Source organism: Atta colombica, unplaced genomic scaffold (assembly GCF_001594045.1).
Source record: "Atta colombica isolate Treedump-2 unplaced genomic scaffold, Acol1.0 scaffold140, whole genome shotgun sequence".
In the NCBI taxonomy this organism is placed as follows: Eukaryota; Metazoa; Arthropoda; class Insecta; order Hymenoptera; family Formicidae; genus Atta; species Atta colombica.
Genome location: NW_017259229.1, coordinates 549,184 through 564,199, shown reverse-complemented (window position 1 = coordinate 564,199; position 15,016 = coordinate 549,184). Strand labels below are relative to the sequence as shown.

Genomic DNA, 15,016 nt, shown 5'->3' with positions numbered 1-15,016 from the left:
ACATAGAAATGATATAATTTGCAACTCGGTGGAATGCAGCATGCCGACTAGCGATCGTAGACGAGAATGCATTGGTTATATACAGGGTGTTTTGCACGTGAAAAAAACTACGGAAAAAAGAAACGGATCAATACGTAGCCACAAGTTATTTTAATATGCAATACAAATATACATACAAATGTTTTTAATATGCGTTTGAATAAATTTAATGAACGTATAACAGTTCACGAAATTCTTTACAATATTTATCCCCGTCTAATGAAGCTGATATGATAATCAATAATATTTGTCTCCTATTTCAGTATTATTTCCATAATAATCCACATAGAAATCACTTTAATAATAATATTGTTTTATTATAATTATTATTTTGTATAACGTTCCAGTGTTATTTTATGTTACATTTGCATAAAGAAAGATAAGTATAAGAAACTCGCATTTGATAACTTTCAAATATCAATGAAAGAGATATTTCTTTTCACAAAAACGCAAAACGATACTTATCAGATCTTAAAATCATAACGCAATTGTTCTCGTTTAAAATTCACATTTTTGCTAAATCTCTGTTAACGATGTAGATACTCGAAAGTTGTTGCGAACATTTGATTCTCATAAAAAAAACTTTCTCTACAAAGTTAATGCTGTGCCGCGGAGCGAGTAGTGTATATCGGGAAACTAAACTGGATACTTGTCAACTGTCCAAACTCACTTTGCCTCTGTACGACTTTTACAAAAGTTGTATCAAGCCGAAATTGATCGTCATGAGAATCTGGCCTGGTCCACATATGTCACCCTGTATATCATTTTATGTACTGTCACACCGTGACGTAGATTGGGCACTGCTGTCACTTGTTATGTGAAGCGATAGATGCACGTGATTAGCATCGTGTTATGTAACTCATATCCGATTTCACTGACAGGATATATATATTCGAAAATGAAGATTTTTACCATGTGTCGCTGGCGCAACGAGAGAATCTCTTTCGTTAAAAGGAATTTCCTCACATAGCACAAAAGTCGATCCAGACAGCATAGAACATTCCAGCAATATTACAGGAACGTTATAGAAGTTGTTGCAGTAATGCTGGAATGTTTCTGTGCTATGTATCTTTTTGGTGAAAACGGATATATGTAGAGTCTATCAGTATTTATTGTTAGAATATTGTGATATGAAATGTCTCGACCTCTTACTATAGATCGAATGCCAAAATATTAGATTATAATGATAAGTACTCGCTCAGTAAAAATGAAAGATATCTTTCTTGCTTACTAAAATGTTCTTTATTCAAAGAATATCTGATACAAATATAATATAACGAACAGTATTTATATCTTTGATCAATCACTTCGTGACATTGATCTTATATCGTCTTATTACGTTTTATATCACATTCAGCTTATCATTATCATCTTCATTATTATGTAGCATTCTAGCATTATGAATTCTAGCATTATGATGTAGTTTAAAATAAAATTTCATTTGATAACGGAACTTATAGAAATCGAATTTCTTTTATTCGATACTTATTTTCAAGAAACGCGTCATTTGTGCAAATTTGAGACAAATCAAGATAAATGAGAACTTAAAAAATTAAAAAAAAATTGATGATTTTTTGTTCATTATATACACTAAGAGAAAAATATAGTAATATTAATTATAAAGAGGGCAACTACATAATTAAATAAACTATTTATGTTTGTAATGATTATGAAATAATTTACTATATATGTGTAACTACATTAATTCTATATAAAAATTCAATATAATTCTATTTATATAGTTGTCACTTTTATAATTGTTACTATATTTTTCTTTTCTCTGAGTGTAATATAAGTGTGCTATCTTTATTCTTGATCGATTAACTAGAGGTACGTTCGGGGAGACGCTGTTAGCGTTATTGTTCTATCTTCATCGTTCTATCTTCATTAAACATAAAACAAAAATAGAATGACAAAAACGCACTAAATCTAAATATGATAAAAACAAGATTTCTTTTGTTCTGTATCTGATGGATTATTTGTCGTTAGCGCATGAAACTATCTAAAAAGAGATCGTGATATGTAATATCTGTTTAAAGCAAATGGTTCTTGCAGCATCCAAGCGTCGTTGTTCGCCGAACGCCTATACATTTTCGGAGCTCTCCCATTTCTTTTTTTTTTTAGAGCGACAGATAAGCGTTAATCTGACCATTTCTTGATCTAAAATTATCTGTCGCAGGATAAGAGTGGAGCACATGGAAAGACAACTGGCCAATCTAACCGGGCTCGTGCAGAAGGCACTGACACACGCGCCGCACACCAGCCCTTCGCCGCGAGAGTACTTGCAAGTCCCACCGGGACGTGATCCTTACGCGAGAGCAGCAGGTACGTGTCCAGTAAAATCTCTGATCTCGTTTCCTCCCCCAAATTTCTTTCCGTACCTTCGATTTCGTTTTCACGATAACGTCGTTTACCACGGTTTTTCGTATCGACGTAAGAAGGTTCGTCTCAAACGTAGCGAGAATAATTTATTAAAAAAAGTTTGTTTAGTTTGACCAGGAATAGCAAATTATAATTATTCTCATTACTTTTAAGACAAGCCGCGTAAATATCGTTATAGTTTCTCTTGAGAGATCTGATCTGAATAAAGACGATCGATTTAGCTGTTTAGTGATGCCACCTCGTTCATTCCCTTTCAATGCTTATTTTACAGAAAGTTTTAGAGCGCAATTCACTTAATTCACTAAGATAGTTTCAGCTAAGAAGCATACGAGACTGCTAGACACCTCATATAAAGTAGTCTCTACTAACATTCATCTTGTTCGTTTCATCCGTGCCTGTTCATCTATTCATCTTCATCGTCTTTCGACTCTGACATCTTGTAACCACGATTTCTAGTAACAGTATTATGCCGCAAATACATTTTAGAATCAATAGTAGAATCAATAGATATTGAGAACAAGGCGGCTACGTCGAGTTTTTTTCTAGGACCGCTATTTTTACTATATACTCTAAACAATTATAAATATTATATAAAACTTGTGAAAAATATAATTTCGAGAAAAATTGAATTTTTTCATCCTATTAGAACTGTAAAAACAAAATGAGACATAGAGTTAGAAATAAATATAATATCAGAAATATCCAGTATATTCATACAAAAAAGTAGGCAATAGTTTTTGATGTTTGTGTCACATTGTATTTTCGATTTGTGACGTCGTGGCCGCCTTTTAGATAAGTCAAGATTCGCTAAAACACAACTTTAGATATAAACGTGCATACGTATACATATGTGTTGCATACATACATGCAGATATACATATATATTAGGAGAATTTATGCCGTGAGTTTTACGCGCCAGTAACAATATGCCATTATTTGTAGCTAGCGTAATTAAAAAAATGAAATTAACGAAATTAGAGAACATTGGAGTATCACTTAGCAATATTTTCAGTGATATCAACTGTAATTTTATTAGAATAATATAGAACGAAATAAAACGCTTTTACAAAAAAAATAACGAATTAAACATTCGAAGTGCAAATTTTCTATTCAATTATTATCAAATAAAAATAAAATAATAACTTTATGTAAATTCTCTCGATAAATATTTAAAAAATTATTGATACTTGTTAATTTCTCTTAATGTACAATAACGAATCTCGCAAAAAATTGTCTTAGCCAGAATTTTGTCCAATAATTTTGCCAATTAAGCAAAACTGCGATCGTGATTGACTTTTCTCAGCGAGCTTTATTTCGAGTTTAAATACGCACGCTGGCAAATATCTTCGCGTAACAGCTCGGAAAGTCGCTTTCGAGGATACTGAGTCTGGTTGAATTCGACGGCATATAGTTGCGGTGTAGTCTCACGGACTGAACTCTCCTAAAACCCTGCTGTACAACTGCTTTGTTATTCCGACTAACGCACACACCAGGCGCCGGGGACGAGTTCGACAAACACTCTAGCTCCAGCTCTGCCTCACTGCCAGGTGTGTCTCTCATCTTCTTCTATCTTCTATTCACCTCCGAATCACTGTATAACCGCTACTTATATATTTACATACGTTAATCTTTATATATATAACATACAGATATTACAGTTTCTATCTATTTTTATATATTATATATATTTCTATATATATTTAACGTTGTCTCTACCTTTATTGCTGTTAATAAAACGCGTGTCCTTTAAAATTCAAGTGTCTCAACCTGCCGTTACAGATGACTCGTACTTAAGGACTGACGTTAAACCGCCAAAATTAGGCAAAGGTGCGCTTCAATATGTATACGTTTCTTTTATGTATGCATTTTTGCGAATGTTCGCCGCATTGTCGCCTTTTATCTCTTGCGTTGTCATCGTTGCACGTCTCGCACACACATCCGTGCTGTATTTTTTCTTCTCGCTCGTACGATCCTGATTTCATTGATATTTCATCAATAAATTTCATGGATATTTCATAAATTTCAATAGCATCAATATTTTCAAATTCTCGTTAAATCTGCTCATTTGCAATTGTTCTCTTTCTCTATTATTTTGCTTGTCATATTTATAATCAAATCGTTTTTTTTTTTTGGTAACTTCTTTTTTGTTTCCTGTGGGCTGAAATGCCATCTTAAAAAAGAGTACTATTGTTCAATTTATAATACGTTATGGCCGATATATGTAGTCGATTTTTATGTCTAAGACTGTCTTAAATACAAATGTATCTTAAGATGTTATAATTAATCACAGAGGTGATAGATATCTTAAGACGTTACTTAAGATCAGTGCCGTATTTAAGCAATGTATTGAGTAAACTATTCAAGTTCAGTAAATTTGAGAAAAAAATTTTTTTTAGTTAAAGTTGAGATAATGTTCATAAATAATTTAAAGTCACTAGATAGAAAGATTAAATTTGCTTTCTAATGTTATTATGTGAAATATTATTATTAATTTGTGCATTTTTTATACTTTTTGCTTTTATACTTCAAACAAAAAAATGATTTTTTTAAGATTTCGAGAAAATCTATTTTTAGTTAGTTTAATATAATTGTCTTTAAAAAAATTTTATCTAAATGACATTAATCTTAAAAGAGAAATATTTTAGTAAAATGAGTTAATGTTGCCCTATTTAAGATGGCCTTATAAAAATTGATTATGAATATTGGCTTAATGTTTCCTACAATCATCCATAATTTTCATTTGCATGGTGCACACGCCGAAATCTCCTCTTCATGATCGTTTTATTCAGCGTTGGCTTTAGGGGTGATTCGCGAAAGTATCTACCCGTAGCTTTCCAGAAGTAAAAATCGTAAAACGTAATTATATTATAATTATATTATAATTATATAAATTAAAACACTTACAAATTAGTTAGATAAAAAGTTAGATAAAAAAAATTAGATAAAAAGAGTCGATGAAGAAAGCTAAAGGAGAACACGAAGTTGTACTTTCAGCTTAATTATAACAGAGTTGTAAAGTGAGATTCTTTCAACCGAACGAGAAAGCCCGCGCTGGTTTATTCCTCATTATCGACATCCTGGCTGGATACACGCCTTCATATACACGCTTCTTACGCTTCTTATGCACATATACCACGCGAAAATATGCTGATCAACATCTATTGCAGACAAGTCGGTGTCGTTTGAAAAATCAGTGTCCTTCAGTGACGAGCCACCAGATATGAACTCCCCCAAACAACATTCCCCACAACATGCAGGTAATGGCTAGCGCACTTCACATTAAAAACAAAAAGAAATAAAATCGCAAAATATGTATGCTAAGCACGCTGTAAAGACCGAATTGCACCGTTGTCGGATCACTTATTGAGGAAGTGGTAGACGTTCGTCTAAACGCTAGCATCACAAAACGCTAAATTCGGAAAGAACTCTCGTTTACACATATAACAATTATCAAATATATGCGTAAATTTTTAAGTAATACTATTTTAATATTTTCTAATTCTTTTAATTCTTTAGATTCTATTAACATGATAGGACTGATAATGACAAACTTTTTCTTCTGCGCGTGCATTGAAATCCAATAGTTACAATTAAAAATCATAACGATGACGTCGATCTTTTCCTGTTGAAATAATAATAACTATAGCAATTTAAAAACGATAAGAATTTGTGTTATGATTAGTCGTTTTGCAATGAGCTGGAATTGAATGCAATTTCGCTGTGGGATAATATTGAAGTATTTGATCTCGATTGAAGTTCGATTGAAGATTGCCACAAGTAGCGAAGACCTATAATCACAGAATCTGTGTTGCTACTTTCAAAAACTTGCGAAATTCTCGATTCGTGCTTCACTTCCATTCGATCGATTAACGTGAATAATTGCTTGGTCACATTTAGTAATCCTTCTTTCTATTGCATTTACATAATAGATTCATAATTAATAATGCTAAATGAATCTGTTAATGCTAAATGAATCTGATAATGAATCTGGCACGTTATGACATATTTTTTTGTGTCGTTCCCGATATCGATTTTCGAACGCTAATAGCATATTCTTCAGAAATAACACATGAAATTTTTATATAAATAATTATCGAAATATGATTGGCGTTATATACATCTATACATATTTCACTACATCCAAAATTTCGTTGAGCGAAACAATATAATAATTTTTCCATTTTGAAAAACTAAGAATAATATAGAGTTAATACATCTGCATTTTAATGTTTCCAATTTAGGAGAAAAAGAAAAAATTTTGCATTATTCCAAAATGTTTATATATATTATGACATATATATTAATTTCAATCAACTTATACCATTATTTCGCCTAACGAAATTGTTTAATCTCGTAATATTATGTAATGTCAATAATTTTTGATCGATGATAATTAGAAATAAGTATTCTACAATACGATAATTCGTTTTTGCCACTTTCTATGATTATCCAGTAACGAATATCATATTCAATATTCAGTGAGTACGATATTAGTAATAAGAGCTCGATTTAATATCGTAAGAAGATAAAGGTATATTTATAAAGCAAACGATCCCGACACGGATACTAACGCAATAATTTCTAACGCCTTCTCATATTCGATTCTGCAATGCCTACCACAACTAGCGGATACAAAACCCACGAAACCGGCAATCAAATCCTCCACGTTGCCGAGGATGTCGTCGCAAGGTAAAACTTCCCCGTCTTTCTATTAGAAATGGAACTATTCGGCAATTTTCTTTGTATATTTACGAAATCTAATATTTTCATTAACATGAATGAAACGTAAACAAAACTTATATCAGAACTATATTTTCTCTTGAAATATTTTTATTTTTCTCATTTACAAATACCTCTCTATTAAAAATATTAACACTCTCTCTATTAAAGAGAAAGTATTCATATTTTTTTAATTAAGCTGTATTTAGGTACGTTTTCAAAATTATTCCATTATTCCAATGAGATAAAATAAAAATAATTTTGTATTAAGCAATTCATAAATATTCCATCAAAAGTTCTCGGAAATCGGATTTTATTACATAAAATTTTCATAAATCTTTCAAACATTCAAACATCTTAGATTATTTATTATTTGTTTAATACGATATATTATATATAATATTGATTCCAATAATTTTAAAACAGTCGAAATAATTAATTTTAAAATTTTAGCCGTAAGTATAAAGTACCCTCATTTTATTGCATTTTCTTTGAAAATACGGTAATGAAAGTCAAAGGAGAGCTAATAAAATATAAAAATTATTATAAAATATTATTTTTCAACAAAATTGTTTTTTAATTTTTTTCGTTAGATATGAAATACTTTTACATTTATAAATTTTCATAGAGGGTGCTTTATACTTACGACCAAAGTTGTATTATGTTATATCCGAATAGTTCCAAGTTCTATGTCTATGCTTTCTTCCCTATGTGTCACGCTATGTCTACCATATTTATATGTTGTTCACATAATGAGCGTCGTGTCGAATCTTCTTCGGTCGTTCCGTCGTTTTCGAACTCTCTTTCTCTTCCTTTTTATTTTCATTTGTTTCTCGCCTCCCGAGACGATACTGTATGGAGGGCACCGGAAAATTGTAAGTTCATTCACGATAAAAAGCTGAGACGAGCGCTGCTGCACGTCGACGTTGCTGGATTTTAAATGAATTAATATGTTCATTTCTATGTAAATCGATTTTCAAAATATGCCGTATGCGAGGAGAAAAAAGGCGAGTGCTGGCCCACAATCCAGGCGCAAAACGAAAAATAACTAAAACTAAAGCCACGTACGTACAAATAAATCCGTTCGTATGTGTTCATGTGAAACTACTCATCGGCAATACATGAAGCTCGCAGAAGTTACTTTGAAAAACATTTCACATTTCATATCAGTCACATTCAGTTACCGGCGAATGTTATTTACTGTCTCTCTTTCTCTCGGGAATTTTCTCCAATTTTTTTTTTTTTTTTTTTCGAGAATATTTGCAAGACATCGCGCGTTTGACCTCATGTTTGAATGAGAAATTCTCACATGCCTCTCTTTTATTTCAAGCCACACTCTAAAAGAGACCGTGCGTCTCTTTTATTTCAAGCCACACTCAGAGAAGAAGACAAAGCAGAGATAACAACTATATAGACGATAACTATTCAAATTTTATTCGTAGAATATACATCTAGTTGAATAAATTATTTTATTGCAATTATAAAATAATTTATTCAATTGTGTTAATTCTGTATATAAAACTTGTACTCATTTTATAGTTGCATCAATTATATAAAATAACTTATTCGATTATGTACATTGATTCTTTTTAGGCTTCCACGAGTACTTTCTTCAACGAAACTACGTGGTTTACGAGTTATCTGCATCTTGATACATCATTAAGCACCAACATTTCATGAACATTCTAGTTTATTAATTCTAATGTACATTAATTCTACATACATAGTAATTTTTATAAACAATATAAGAAAAATTCAAGGCTTCGAAATAAATCAGTTAAAATTAATTAATGTCTTTACAAGTTGACACAGAATAACAATGTGTAATATTAATACACAATGTGAATAAATTTATTCATTAAACAATATATATATATATATATATATATATCCGTTTCGATCTTAAGTTCGGCTCCTCTTCAGTACATTTTATGTATAATCTTTATAAAATTTGTATAGTTATCTAATAGTTGCTATATGTTGTAATTTCTTTGAGTGCACGTATCATTCATCGACGACGGTCGAGAAAGCGTGACAATGCCCTTTTTTACGTGCCCTTCATATATCACTCCGTTCTAACGCTTCGCGGCCTCACCGGTATGCGCGAGATAACAATTCGTGCGTTTATATTATTTTACGGGAGACTTGCGACAAATGCATTCCTTTGCGTTGCATTCGATGCTCGCGTGTCTATTCCTTTTTGTATTCTCCAGACCGAGTGATATGTCACGGCTGCGTATCTGCCGCCGATCACTCGGAAGCATCACGATACATCCGTCTTATCTCTCTACCCCCTTCCGTCCTGCCGGCCCTACTCGTAAATTCATCCTTTATTCATCGTATCGGGTATATGTATTTTTATTTGCCCGCAGAGATGCGCGACGTTGCTTATCATGAACTCGGTTCATTTGGGATTGTCTCACGAATCGTCTAACGTGTAAATTCGCGTCGCGAATTGTTTTCTCGACCTCATGTAGAACAGATACACCTGAACACATCAGTTGAATATGATTATTACGTAAATTCGCTTCTTTTATATTACACAAATATTTATGCGTTTTTATACCAAAATATCATATGATTTTTCATCTTATTTTACAAATATTTAAAAGCTGAATATTATGATTGAATTATTATGAAAAGCAGGACATTATGATTTTATTTATAAAAGAATATTTGTCGCTATAGTAGTTGTATAATAACTAAAAAAAGCTAAACAATAACTTCTATTATTGTCTTTTTTTTTATTTATTGTACAACAAGTTTAATAATATTCTGCTTTCTATAAAAATTCGATCATAATATCCAACTTTTAAATATTTGTAATGTAAGATAAAAGCTGTGGCATAATGTGAAATTATTTAACTTATTATTATTGCAATTGCAATGTAATAATAAAAATTATTGCTTTTTTTTTAACGTATAACAAATAGTGACAAATATTCTTTTACATATACAATCATACAATACTCTTTTTATAATTAATCTTTATGTAATTATTCTTTTGTAAATTCTATCATAATTCTCAGTTATTATTATTTCACTGCAATCGCAATCATAATAAGTTAAATAATTCTATATCGCAATTACGTTATGTTTATCGAGAAACCAGTGTGTATCTATTCTACGTTTGTTGCGAAAAATGGAAATTTGTGCATACGTTTATACAACGCGGAGCTGCCGGGAAATGTGATTAAAACGCGTACACAAGGAAATTGATTGTCATTCGTATATTCGCGCAACTCGACTTGATCGCCACTGAAAATATCATTGCGATCAGTAAGCGACGCCTGCATCCGTAAAAATAATTATGTTATTGTAGAGGAACGCTTGTGCAGCACACAGCGAAATATACGCCATGAGGGATGTACATACGTCACATACAAATATTCAATACGCACACACGGCCCTTCCATTTGACACAGCGTCACTTTTGACCCAGCAGTTAGGTCATCCGTTGTCTCCTTTCTTCCGTTCCTGTCGTGCCTTTCATCATCCGTCCAATAAAACCGCGGTAATAAAAATGACAGTAAAATTGTGTTGTGTCGCCGACCCATTTAACTTTTCCTGTCCTCTCATTACTGGACCCCGCTCTTCTATCGTGCGAAACAGTTGTGACGAGGCGTCGATCAACGATACAACGAGTGGCGAACGTCAAATTTAATCAGATGATTGAGGAACCGGTCGCGCACTCGAAATGCCGCCAACGTTTATCTATCATAACGGCAGCCGCGTTTTGTAGAATAGAGACTCTATAATGAAATCTAGCGTCTGATTTTACCAAAATCTTAAAGAGAGAAAGATATATATAATTTCTTCCTGTATATATACTATCTCACTCTAACTTATACTGTGTTTTGCTCTAATCTTAATTAAAGTTATAAGGTGAAACAAGTGTGAGTTAAAATGATAAAGTATTATATAATATGTACAGAGAAAATATATATATATTTATAACACACACACACACACACACACACACACACACACACACACACACTTTTCTTTCTGATATAGGATTTCTAATCCTTCGCACATTCGGCATGAAAAAATGACGAATGCTCCGGGACATTTGGCTAAGAGAAAGGCGAATTCCATTGTTAATTAATATAGAGAAAGCAACAGTTTTATTGAAGCATCTGAAAATTTAACTAGATGTAGATCTAAAAATCTTGGTCATAAAAGAATATAAAACACCTTCAATTAATTACATTTTTTTGAAAGATGATAATAAAGGCAAAGAAGGGCTAACAAAATATCCTTAGTACAATTATCAGATATTGTTGCAACAAAACCGATTTTTTCATAATAGTTTTGCAATTTATTTGAGAATTGGGAGGAATTTGATTAAATAAACCGTACTGCCGATTCATTTTATTTAATTATTTAATATTTTTTCGGATATTCTGTACATTATTCGCAAAAGGATTCGGCTGATACTTATGATTGCGCAGTCTTATATCTTTTCGGTTCCGGTCGCTCGCCACTTCGAATTTAAGGCGCTTTTCGCACGGGAGAACGAGCGGAGTCATTCGAGCTTAAATCCCTTAAATGTTCACGCAATTCGCGGATAATCACCACGAGAGACATGCGTTCTTACGCACTAAATGAACGATTACAGAGAGAGACAGGCACAAGCCGACACCACCGCCGAAACCGGCCGCCCTGGTGGCTGGTCAGTACGTGTACAGGGATTTAGCGCTCACACCGGAGATGTACAATCAGCTGAGAGGTCTGCAGAAGAAGGCGAAGGATCTTAGGCAAGAAGTAAGAAATTTGAGACGTATGTCGCAAGCCCAGGCCCACACAGTGCGTGAGACCATCAAAGACACGTTTATCACGATTAGGTAAGTATACGAACGTATCTCGCAATCGATTGAATGAATAAACTGACGAGATTTTATAATTATAATATAAAAATATAAAATTATGATATAAAAAATGCGCGACGTCATCCAGTTTTATATAAATATTACATATTACATATTACAATAATGTGTAATAATTTTAATATATTATAAACTCATATACAAGCTTTAGTAATTTTTATATATTGTTATAATAAAATTAAAACGCATTTTCTCTCTCGACAATGTTTTATAATAATAAAGGAAATACTGCTTAATAATTATTGATTGTGAATTCACACACAATTACTGCTGCAGGGCCATGCTATTATCGGGAGGAGACGCAGTTTGGACGGCTGGGGACACGGAGAAGATTCGACTGAGCCGCGAGGAAGATCTCTACAAACAGGAAGTGATAAGGCTGGAAAAAGATCTCACGTGAGTACCTCCCCAGAGACGAGAATGAAAGAAATGCCGTAATCAAGAGACGTAAACGAAACGATTTGCGAATTTCAGCGAGCTCGAGAGCACCGTGGAGGAGCTTCGCGGTAACGTAATCAATAGAAAGACGCGTGTCAATATGTCGGATGTGGAGAACATGGCTTTGATATTGAGTAAATCCAGGTAAGCCACGCGCGCGTTCAATCTCACTTGAGCAGAGCGTCATCATTGCCGTCGCGTAGTCGACGTACGTTGGAATTTTACAAATGATTTATGTGCGTTGATTGTCTTTTCTCTGTTGGCGATAAAAAATTCGTAATTCAAAACGGAAAATTTTAGAGCTAAATGACACGTACACGTGATAATTTTACAGAATAATAAATTTACGTTCCAGCAAAACTGTGGCCGACCTGAAAGTTCGATTCCCGAGTTTGCAAGAAGGTATGAAAGGTCTGCTGAGCTCCGAAATGGAAAAAGTGGTGCGAGAAGAGAAGTTTCTGAAGGAAGAACCCGAACGACTGGAGTCCGCATTGAGACGTTGCAAGAAACTCACCGGCACCCTCGTGACGCTTAAACGGTATGACTTTATTAAAATAGTATCGGAAATTTCAGTTCAAAAATTGTCATGTTTGTCCAAAGTTTATGAACGCAATCAAAAATTAACATCGAAAATTTTGGCGTTTCATTTACGATATTAAAAGCTCATCAAGTTAAAAAATAAAAACAAATTTATAGCTTATATTAAATGCAGATATTCTAAATTTTTTAAATTAATTTAACAAAATTTGAAGCAACTAGATCTCTAATCTTCTCAAAGATATCTTTTTAAAGATATCTCGATTCTTTTATCAACAAGATTTCAATTTAGATTATACTCTTTTGCAAACAGCAATTATGGTAGTAAATTCGCTTATGCTAATAAAATCTTATCAGATGAAGAAAAAGCAAACGTATAGCTTATTAAACGCAGGTTCTAAACTTTGGAATTAATTCAAACTTGATTAATTACTTTAGATGTTCAACCAAATTTTTTAAACAATATTAAATGAAAATAGATGAAATTGAACACATATGGAAAATACCATATTCAATCAAGGCAGTCGTGCCTAATAATATTTCTTATGAATTTATACAATTTCAAGCTAATTATGTGCCGATTATTTATCAATATATTATTAAGCAAGAAGAATCATTTAATTGAAATTGTTTAGAGATAGCTCGGTTCTATCGCAAAATTTTAACATGTGTTTTTTTTGCGACTAATAATTGATATAGATAAATTAAAACCTATATAACATTAAAAATTTTTTTCTATACTGATGAAACTCGGTTTCTGTCCCCCGCTTAGCTTGGCGTCGGTGCAAGAGCAGCGATTACCAAACGCAGCAAGTGTAGACGCCGAGGACACACCGCCTATAACACCGACGACAGCACAGCATTCCAAGGTAACCGCTCCATTGGCCCCGCTCGCTCGCTCGCTCGCTCGCTCTCTTTCTTCTCTCTATCTCTCTTTCTCTCTCTCTCTTTCTATCTCTCTATCTCTATCTATTTCTACCTTCGAGACCCAATCCTCCTACCGATCTTCCGCACCGATTTTTTCTTCGCCGTCCGCGATCCCTATGAAATGCACCTGTCCTCGATACCGGAAAATACCGCGCCACCCGTTGCATGAAGTGTCCTCTCGAGTTCTCCTCGATCAATCCTTGTGTCACGCTTGATTATCCATCGTTCTTCCGTTCTCCTGGCTTCTTCTCCCTCGAAGAAGAAGAAAAAGAAAAATCGGAAAGACATCGCGAGAAGATGAGGGTACGTCGCGGTAATCCGCGAATCGCTAATTCTCAATTAGAGTCTCGGGGGCGGTCTCGGACGAGAGAAACTTCGTCCTGATTGCTGAGAGTCCTTTTCCATAGGGAGTGCGCGTAATCGAGATGCAATTGGTCGTAAACGACGCGGATTTTCATTAGAGATGTATGATCCCGGCCACGAGAAACGCTCGAGAGGGTCGTACTTTCCGTCGCGACCGAATGCAGTAAACGAGAGATCCTACAATATAAATTTCCTACGTGCATTACAATCCTTCTTTCTCGTTGCGTGCACATTTTGTCGTGTGGCACACTTTGTCGCGAGTGGCACGGCACACGCACTCTGATACGTGTGATGATCGAAATATTGGCTTTCGTTAGGAGATGGGCACGTCGTCGAACCTTAATCGATTATGGATACCATGTTTCTAGAAGGGATGCATTATATTTTTCACAATATCAAGTTAACGATTAATATAATATTAAGTATAATTTTCAAATTATATGCCTTTGAAAATGAAGAATAATTATTTAAATGCATATTCTTCATATAGCTTGAGATTTTTTATTTTTTATTTTTAACAAAATTTTCATTTTTTTATGACCTTTAATTACTTCGAATTTTTTTTATAATTTGAAAAATTATGTCAAATAACATATTAAAATTTTTACAAAGATAAAATAAACTCCAAATATATATATATATATATATATGTTGTATCTATTTGTTTTGTTTAATATCATTAATCATACAAATGATTTTTCTTTACAATAACAACATAATTA

General features: G+C 33.2%; 1 protein-coding gene across 10 annotated transcripts in view; it reads left to right on the top strand.

The window, feature by feature from the left end:
* LOC108684825 (coiled-coil domain-containing protein AGAP005037) overlaps positions 1-15,016 on the top strand; it is a 114,207-nt gene that overhangs the window by 80,358 nt on the left and 18,833 nt on the right. For 6 of the 10 annotated variants that reach the window (XM_018189333.1, XM_018189331.1, XM_018189323.1 and 3 more), the window contains 9 exons: positions 2,219-2,364; positions 4,180-4,248; positions 5,589-5,678; positions 7,048-7,110; positions 11,762-11,987; positions 12,306-12,425; positions 12,504-12,611; positions 12,823-13,005; positions 13,777-13,873. In XM_018189333.1, the coding sequence (XP_018044822.1) occupies positions 2,219-2,364; positions 4,180-4,248; positions 5,589-5,678; positions 7,048-7,110; positions 11,762-11,987; positions 12,306-12,425; positions 12,504-12,611; positions 12,823-13,005; positions 13,777-13,873 (1,102 nt within the window). The remainder of the gene's footprint in view (positions 1-2,218; positions 2,365-4,179; positions 4,249-5,588; positions 5,679-7,047; positions 7,111-11,761; positions 11,988-12,305; positions 12,426-12,503; positions 12,612-12,822; positions 13,006-13,776; positions 13,874-15,016) is intronic. The other 4 variants (XM_018189325.1, XM_018189327.1, XM_018189326.1 and 1 more) reach the window with 4 other exon arrangements.